Here is a 9,928-nt window from a genome sequence, read left to right on the forward strand (position 1 = left end):
GTGCTGGCGGCTGAGATGAACATCCAGTCAGAAAAATAAATCAAAAGTGTCTTTTCCCCACACGACCGCACATATTCTTTTATGGGCTGAGTGGCCTGTTTCTACATACTTTTTCTCCCCCCCCCCCTCCCCGTAGCCAAACCACAAAACCACAACTTTTAAGGCGCCCTTGAGTTTGTGTAATAATGTATGTCATGAAAGTTTGTTATATAGACGCGCTGCATGCGTTTACGGAAATATATCTACACAGAGTACAAGTGCAACACATAAATATGACAATAATGACATTATATATGGCAAAAAAATGGGACTAATAAATACAATTTTCATTGCAAAGTATATCTATTTAGCTTCTTGAGATTGTTAGAAATAAATTTGGGGTAAATTTTGTCCCGATAACAGCGACATGTTACATCCAGCATGTTGGCTCAATACATCCTGCTGCCAGCAGCTCTGTTCTAGAAATACTGATATTGGTATCTGCCTTGATATATATATATATATATATATATATATATATATATATATATAATAAAAAAAAAAAACGCATGTCAAAGCCTGGTTTAGACCCTGTGTGACTGGTAGCATTATTTTATTCATGATGAGTGAATCAGTGTGGTGCATAATGCCTTTTAAGCTATTCACACGGAGGGAGAAAAAAAAAGGAGATGGAGAGGAAATTGGGTGAACTGCATGAAACACAGACGCCGGTGATGGAGAGGGGTTAGAGGGAGTGGGAGTGAGAGACAATGAAGTACAGAGGAGGGAACAGAGAGGGAGAGAGAGAAAGAACCAGAGAGAATAAATATGCGGGATTTTATGCAGGAAGCAATGAGGCCACCTCTCTCCGGCAGAGCAGCAAAGAGGAAGTGAGAGTGAAGGCACTTCCTGTTGAAGTGTGCCCACCACTTTCATAACCCCCCACTTGCAAATGTAACAAAACACGACATTTAACAGAGAAAACATGCGTGATCTCAGAGATGAGGCGGTTACAGTCAGAGACGCTGCTAAAGCAAGAAGTTTCAGGCTTTTTTTATTATTATTATTATTTTTTTTTTTTTGCTTTGATAGCTGCCGTGTGAAGTGACGGACTAATGGAAAAAGAAAAATCACCTCCCACATGTCCATTCCCTTCAGTTTAACCTGCCAGCTTTCAACAAAGGACTCATTCCTGTAATTTTTTTTATATTTTTTGATAAAACTGATTACGGCTCAAAACACTTAATAAACGGTCAAAAATGAAAAAAGTGCAGATTCTGACCTTTTAAAGGGACATTTTAGTTTACATGACGTGCAATTACGAACGGATACCAGTAGCTGTTTTATTACTCATATAAACCCGGTAGACACTTAAAAATTAGGTTTAATGAGGGATTGAAAAGCTAATTAGATCTTTAAAAGACCATAAAAAGGACAAAATGTTGCTCCGTGTGCTGAAAGTTTAATTTTTACCTAAGTGCCTAAATTTTACAAGTAACAGAAAAACATCAACAAGCTTTTAGGAAAATGTGGTTTTAATTTTGAGAAACTTTGAGCAATAATAATGTCCTCGGAGAGGTCATCAAAGTTCACCGTGATGTCAGTCCTTCTCAACATTTCTACCCACTCAGATCAATAAACTGCACAAGGACGAATGTTTAAAAGACGTGCTAATCGCTGTTGGAGCTATTATCTAAGCTAAATGTGCTAAATCGAGGAAATCAGCGTATCGATCCGGTGATGTTCGTGCGACTCCTGTGCTTAAAGTCGTAATCGGACGAGAATCGGTGAATATTGATGATCCATTGTATCGAGGGAGGTCGAAGCGTGATGTGCGATTAACACCTGAATATGTGACTGAGTGAGTCGATTTCTCTTTGAGGTCAGTAACTAATGTTCACTAATGTTCAAGGCAAACGAACAACCAGGAAGGCTCTTCCTCTCCACGCTGCTTGACTATTAAAGGTCCCATATTTAAAACAAATTCTGTTTTATTTGCAGTTTTGAGATCCATAATAAGATATTTTTGTGGGGTTTTTTTGGTACCAAAACCTGTGATTGGCACGCTTAGGCCAATCACAGGTTTTCTTAGGTCTTTCTTAGTGTTTGTTTTTTTTTCCAGATAAAAGGTTGGACAATGCGCTGTTCTGAGGGAGGACATGTGACATCTGTGTAAGTTTGTGACATCACAAACTTAAGGAGGTCCAAACAGCACGGTTGCAGAATTTCGGTCTGAGTGTGGACTGTGTGTTTTGACTATAGACGAGATAGAAAAGTGTTCGGAGCTTCCGGGTGTGGAAAATGAGGCCAATGCAGAAGTGCCTTAAAGCTGCAATACCACCGAGTGCCACTAGAGGTCGACTCCAAAAAGCTCCATAGACTCCCATTCAACTTCTTATTAGTTTTCTGGAGGTCCATCTGAAAATAATCCCTCATTAATTAAAAAAATAAGCCTAAAAAAAACCCTGTTTTTTTGGGGCGTGTCTGTTTGATTGACAGGCCTGTGGTGCAGTCAGGTTACAGCTACCTGTGGGCGGGACGTAGTATCGTCAGGTTTCCAATCAGTTCGAGTCAGATCCACCGCTGGCTCCTCCCCCCCAGCGCGTCCAAATATGGTCACTTCCTGCTCCAAATCTGAAGTCGAGGCTTCACAAACCGACCATGAATGTATTTTTTATATTCTGCGTTGATTGTACAGTTTTCTTGCTCTATGCCGACATACTGCCGTCCACCGACTGTAGAAAACACACTGTAGAAGTCTCCTTCCAGCCAAAACTCTCAAAGTGACCTTTACTACTTGTCTAATTTTTGTGATATTTTAAGGCTGCTCACAAAATGGCCTTCACAGCTTCTGTTATTGGCCGTTTGTTGTTTTTCTTCCTCCTCCTCCTCCTCCTCCTCCTCCTCCCATTCCCACATTTCTCCTCTCGGTTTATTCAGTTTTGTCCTCGGCGCTCCTTCAACCCAAACTCACCCGCTTCACCCTTTGGCCCCTGCCCTCCTCTCCCATCACCTGCCTGCCGCCCCTCTCAGGTGATGATTACCTATCGATCACCGGTTCAAGCAATCGTTTGGTCAATGGTCTAATTGCGTTTTCTCTCTGTGTGGGCTCCACAGAGAAGGAATCGATCATCAGCTAATGAGAGATGTTGGTGGGAGGTGGGCGGGAGGTGGGGGGGGGAAAGCTATTTCTAAAAAAATAAAGGAGGCTACTGTATATGATCTCTCACCCTCCTCCTCCTCTATTAAACCTTCTCGTTGCTATCATTCCTTCGTCTCTGCTTCATTATAGCCCACGCAGTATTGACCTCAAGTCAGACCTGTCAATATTTACACACACACACACACACACACACACACACACACACACACACACACACACACATATATATATATATATATATATATATATATGGATCTGAACAGGTAGATCGCTGTTTGACGTGTTTGATTGACATCGCAGAGGAACCGAGCCATCGAAACGTTCATCGTCTAAACCGATGTTCAAAACAGGATTCTCAGGTGTTTCGGTGATTATTTGCTCTCTGGGACGTCGTTTACAGGAAAAATAGTTCAGGAGAATAAAACCAGAACTTTCATATCTGCAGGTTTAGATTTTTCACCTCAATACCGTAGTCATACGACATATGTACAAGTATGCGTTCTCGGTTCCTCGTCTCTTCCCGCTTCACTTTCACTGCCGTTGGTTTGCTGGTTTTGTATCCCGGCAACCGGCCGACCACCACGCAGCGACGTATGCTTCCGCCAGCAGGGAGATTTGATTATTGTTATTAAGGAAGATGACCGAACAAGAACTCTCTGGAAGTACGCGACATGTGAGGTCTGAGTTTTTTTTGTTTTTGTTTTTTTACAAAAAAGGCTGAAAAAGTAACCTGAATGTTAATGTAGAGCGATAAAACTAAAACACTCCACTTCTCGTAGTCTCAACTAGTCTTTTTTTTTTTACTCTCCTCTTCTTCCTCTCTTCTTCCTCTCTGCTTCCTCTCTTCTTCCTCTCCGGCCGCTGCTTTCAGCGAGCGAGTGGGCTGCATATTGATTTTTTTTTTCGCTGTTGAACTTGAACGTGCGCATCCTCTCTCTCTCTCTCTCTGTCTCTCTCTCTCTCGCTCTCCCTTTCACCCCCACAGACACAAAACTGACAGAGAAGTTGATTAGGAGCAGCTCTAAATATATCCTCCACCTCCTCCACCTCCTCTTCTTCCTCTTCCTCTCTCTCTCTCTCTCTCCCTCTCACCCACTCGCTCTCCCACACCGGTTCAATCGCTCATTCTCCACGTTTTTCTCTCTCGCCCGATTCGCTTGGACGTTTCCCTGCCAAGCGCTCTCTCTCTCTCTCTCTCTTCCTCTCTCCATTTCCTCTCCGCTCGCTCCGAGCGCATCATTTGTCAACCTTCTCCAAAAAAAACACACAAAAAAACCCAACAGAGCGAGATGGAGAGACGCGGGCGGTGTTGCCGTTCGGGTGAAATTCATATGATAATTTGACAAATTGAGGAATGATCGGTAAAAAAAAAATGTTAAGAGTGGAGTCCGTTTTCTGAGGAGTAAACATGAAGTTTTTTGATTTGCTGTCGGGCCTGTTTTAGATACAAGTCAGAAAACACGGGATACAAACATTTCTAACTTTCACCACTTTAACTGAACAAACACACACACACACACACACACACGTAGTATGCCAAAGTACACAAAAGGACACGCACACACCTAAAGGCCTGTTCCCAGTGAAAGTGTCACCCGAACGCACGAATGCAAGACTTGGTCGCGATTTCTTGCAAAGATCGCCGTTTGCTAAATAAATAAATTTCTTTTGTTTATACATTTTTATACATTTTTTTGTTAAATAAAAAAATAGATCAAAATAAAACGCTGCCTGCTGTCGGTGAGGATGAAGCTAACAGTAAAGTTGTGGGCTGTAAAAATCAAAACAGTGAGCTTTAATAAACTTTAAATTCTGTAAATAGAGGCTTCAAAGATAAAAAAAAAAAAAAATGTAAACACTTAAATGTTGTTTGTTTGTTTAGAAAAACATAAATAGTGAATAACAGTGTGTGTTTGTTTGTGTTCTGAAGTGTCTTCCTGGTGTAAACGGAGATGACTCGAGATGGTGTCAGAGATACAAAAGGTCCCGGATGGGAGAGAGAGTGTTTATTCTGCGTCCTGGAAGGTAAACACAACAACGCCGAGGCCTTCTGCAATTTAACACACTGATTTGGCGGAGTGGGACAAACAAACAAACAAACAAACAAGCAAGCAAGCAAGCAAGCTCTGTCGAGCTGCTCTCCTGGGCGCGTGTGCGCGTTGCCACTTTGCGTCCTCCCCGATTTAAATCTCATTTGCTCCCCCTCCCTCCCCCTTTATTTTTTGGTTTTCAGTGAGCGTGGCGGCTGATGTTGGAGCCAACCGCTCATTGTTTGAAAGGGGGTGGTGGCGGGTGGCGGGGAGGTGGGGGGGGGGGGTTCTCATAAACGGAGCATTTTTCAGACAATGAGCACGTGGGCGTATGGCTTTAGGCATATTTGACAGGATCAAATGACTTACACAGAAAAGAAAATTCTGTCGTTTATGAAATAATCCCCCCATACTTATTTCATCCACATCCTTTCCTCTGCTTATTTTTTTTTTCTTGTTTCCTCTCATCTCAAGCCCCCCACCCCCACGCCTCCCAAACCTCCCACCCCCCTCTGTGTTTTTTTTGTTGTTGTTGTTTTTTTTAAATGGATCGAGGTAAAATGGGAATCTGTATTCAGTGGGTGGTTTTAAGATACACTGACTTTGTTTAGATTTGAAATGCACATCACATATGCATGATGACACAAACCTCAAGGCTTGTCCTCAGATCTGGCCGATTTTGTCGAATAAAGAAGCGGGGTGGGGGGGGGGGGACAAGGTGTTTATCATGCTGACATTGTTTTGCCTCCCGTCGCTGAACATGTGCTTTTTTGTTTGTTTTGTTTGAATACATGCGTGTAAACGAGCGCGCGCGCGCGTGTGTGTGTGTGTGTGTGTGTGTGTGTGTGTGTGTGTGTGTGTGTGACGTTCTAGCGCTCCTTTCTCCCAATTTTACGGATTCTTCTTGCGACAACAAAACTGTAGTAACTTAAAAAAAAAAAAAAAATTAAAAATGACTCCGTGGGACGCAGTTACGTTTCGTTGTGGCGGCGGTGCCCCGTAACTAGAGGTCAGGAGGTTGGGGTGGATGGATGGGCGGACAAAACATTGGACTTTAACTCCGGTGACTGCCGTTTGTTTTCCTGTTTTCAAACTAACAGTATAAGTGACTTTTAATCTCCATTATTCCAGAACTTTTACCGCGTATGATTAAGTATCACGATTTTAACCCAAATCTTGGTATTTTCCTGAACCTGCCTTAAATTAGGCTCATTCAGAAAACCTTCCTGAGGGTTATATTCAGAGATTACGGATTTATAAACTGCATGGGTTGTTTAAGGTCGAAGGTCATATTGGTCATAAAATATAGAATAGCAGGTGAATATGAAATCTTTGTTAATACGACTACATTTCGATTTCCCTCCACTAATGGAGTTTATTATTCATCTTTTGCAGTTAAACTACATAAAATGTTACATCCTGCTGTTTTAATTTGAATACTTACACATTATTATTCATCATATGATGCTTTTTTCGTTTGTTGACCATTATTGCCAGATGTTGGACGATTAACAATCCATCTCTGAAACATCTTCTGCTTACTTTTATTACCCACAACAGTATTAATATTACTCTAGGGATATACAATTAATAACGGATTAATCTACAGTCCTGTTTAAGCGGCAGAAACACTTCAAAATCATTCATATCGTGATCATCTAGATTTAACAGAAAACTAACTTTAACCAAAGTGCTTTTATTGTTTAAATCTGACCACAGACGGGAATCTGGATGAGAACTTCAGTCCCTGAATGTGAAGTCTTAGGAGCGCTGTGCGGCCACCATCCGCCCCAACCTCCTCCCTGAGACAACCTGTTGATCACATTTCTCAGCAGATCCTCATTATGGAAACTGGTTCTATTATAACGTAACGTTTAGATCAAAGAGAAGAGTATTTTATGAAGACGTACGCCAGCTAGCAGTTTAATGACCGACCGCTTTTTAGAAATTTGGTGCATTAATGGATATTTTTCCGTTCTTGAACTCACTCATGTTCACTTTTTTTTATTATTATTACTTCTTTCAAACCATTTCTATCCGGTTGGTGAATAATCACAGTCGCTCCGAATTTTTAAAGAAGTTTGTGGTTTGAAATGCAGGAAGTTTCTTTCAAAATTGCACAAATGCTTAAGTTTCTACATCGACTTCAGTTCAGCTGATATTTTATCAGAACACAACAGGAACTGACCAATCAGCAACATCCGACCAACATGATCTCCGAAAAGAACGGTGACTGCGTTGGCATTTAAGGAGTCGAACCTTCACGAATAAATGAAACTTTTGTTTCCGGGTAAGATAAAGTAAAAGAAAATAAAGTAAGTGACCTTTTTGCTGTTAAATTTATAAATAAACAGAAGACGAGTTGTGTTGTTTAGAAAATCACGCCTTCGCATGAAACTTGAAGCAAAACAACAACAACAAAAATGTGGAAAAGGAACAAATGGAAGAAAAGTGAAGAAAAGAAGCAATTAGGGCACGTCGTCGGATGGAAACAACATTTTGATAATAAAAGAGAAAAAGGAGACGATCATTAAAACCTTCCAGTCGATGGTCTCAGCCAGCTCCTCCGTGCCTCGCCGCCTCGTACAGATGCACCGGCACCTCGTCGGAGGCGTCGGGCCTGCCAGCGTGATTATCGAGGAGAAATTAGAACTACGCAGAGGAGAGCTAAACTCTGTTTGATCTCTCTGCTGCGGGTGTGTGTGTGCATGTGCGTGTGTGTGTGTGTGTGTGCATGTGCGTGTGTGTGTGTGTGTGTGCGTGTGTGTGTGTGTGTGTGTGTGCGTGTGCGTGCGTGTGTGTGTGTGTGTGCGTGCGCGAGCATTAGTTTCTATATGAGCACGAGAGACAGAAATAGAGACAAGAGGAAGAGGAGAGAGATGCTGTCAACTCTTCTCCATCCTCCCCCTCCCCCTCCTCCTCCTCTTCCTCCTCTTCCTCCTCCTCCTCCTCTGTGAAGCAGATGTCCAATTGGGTCTATTTAAAGCCGGTGCAGTATGGCTGCTGATGCTGAGAGCGCCGGGTCTGTAGCGTTGCATTACTGTTACGTCTTACCTACATCGGCGCTGGAACTCTCAGTCTGTGCTCGCGTGTGGAAATTACCTGAATTGTTTGCACAAAAACAACGAAAACAATTCAAATGCTTCAGCTGCCCGACGACGGATCTGGTGGTCCTTTGATCGGCGAGAGTTTAAACCTCGTTGGAAAACTAAAACCGCATAACGATGAGGCTGAATTATGTCTCATATTCAAAAGGGCATTTTTTTTTTTTTCCTCCCAAACAAGCTGTCTAAAATTAAACCGCAGCATGTTTCCTGTCAAACTGACCGCTCGCCGGCTAATATCACAACCCTGAAAACAACAAACCCGCCTGTTGCTGTAACTAAAATGGATTTGGCAGAGTCCTTTAGTTCCCATTCTGTTCTGTTGTCCCAGACAATTATCTGAAACAGACACACTTCTGAGACCGTCTTCCTCTCTTTTTTTAATTTATTTATTTTTCCCGTTGGGGCTCATCTGTTGTTTTTTTTTCTTCTCCCCAAAGAGCAAATAAGATAGGAGCTCAGAAATAGGTGGGACTTGGCCGCTGCCGTGTCATTCTTTGGCAGGGGATGACGCATCTGCTGCCATGTCGAGGGGAGGGGAGAAGAGAAGAAAAGAAAAGAAAATCAGTTATCAACAGGATGTGGTGGTGTCAGACAGGAAGTCAGCGCTGACAGTTTTTTTTTTTTTTTTGTCCTTTTCTGCTGAGAGCGAGACGAGATGCTCTGCAGGGTTGCAGCGAACATGTTCTCCGCGAATGAGCTCTCAGATGCAGAATATTTCACACTAAAGAAATCGCACGCGGTTTCCTCAGCGGAAAGATAGATTTTTTTTAATAATGTCTTTAATAACAGTTTGATTAGTCTGGTGCAAGAAAACAGAGAAGCAGAAAAACGTTAAAGTACGTTTTATTCCGGCATTAACTACTTTGTCTGTTTTGGAGGGAGTCGGTTTGATAATTGAATTTGTTCTGAATGCATCAATAGATCACATTAAGGTTGTTGTTGTTTTTTTGCAGTGATTTGGCTGAAAACATTTGAATAAGTGAAAATGCATTGGAAAATGGAAAAAAAAAATCCATCCTCAGTGGAGCTTCAAGCTCAAAAATGAAACAAAAAGAGCTCTAAAATAGAGTTTTTACAGTGCAAACCCCTCAAAAATATGTCTTCACCTGTTGTATTTTCTTCTTTATATATATTTAAAAAAAAAAAAAAGGTTTTCCTGAGATGAGGTTTTTTCCCTCCTCTACTGTACATCTCTGCATTCCCGGCAGCAGCAGCGTGCCAGTGAAAAAGGGACCGGAGGAAGAGACGCGTGTGCAGAGCGCAGGCTTTGTACTGGAGGGGGCGGAGAGAGAGAGAGAGAGAGGGGGGGGGGGGAGAGAGAGTGCGCGAGCGACTGAGTGAGAGAGAGAGACCAGTGACAGCGCTCATCACCCACTGAACAACCAGGACGGGTTGCATCCGAGCAATCGCTGTCATTCGCAGACGGAGTTTACAGCCTTTGCGCCGCTTTTTCTTTCGATCTTTTTTCTGCCGCACCCCCTCCCTCCTCTCCCGGTGCTGCCCAGCCTGTCGACCATGGTTTCTATAATTTCAGACCTGGACCCCCTGAAAAGCTGGAACGTGTTAAGGTAAGCGCCCGGCCACTTTCTCGCCACAGCCGCGCCTTTGTGATAGCAAGAGAGACAGAGAGGGGGTGTGGGGGGCTCCGA

At 42.7% G+C, this 9,928-nt stretch overlaps 1 protein-coding gene across 2 annotated transcripts in view; it reads left to right on the forward strand.

Moving 5' to 3' along the window:
* Positions 1-9,628: 9,628 nt before the first annotated feature.
* Positions 9,629-9,928, forward strand: part of celf2 (cugbp, Elav-like family member 2) — a 175,168-nt gene continuing 174,868 nt past the window's right edge. The window contains exon 1 of one of the 2 annotated variants that reach the window (XM_069717743.1): positions 9,629-9,847. In XM_069717743.1, the coding sequence (XP_069573844.1) occupies positions 9,795-9,847 (53 nt within the window). In that variant the 5' untranslated portion in view covers positions 9,629-9,794. The remainder of the gene's footprint in view (positions 9,848-9,928) is intronic. The other variant, XM_069717753.1, reaches the window with a different exon arrangement.

Source organism: Brachyistius frenatus, unplaced genomic scaffold (genome assembly GCF_029030835.1).
Source record: "Brachyistius frenatus isolate BFR_SWC_R1_liver_20210118 unplaced genomic scaffold, ASM2903083v1 Contig_179, whole genome shotgun sequence".
Taxonomy (NCBI): Eukaryota; Metazoa; Chordata; class Actinopteri; family Embiotocidae; genus Brachyistius; species Brachyistius frenatus.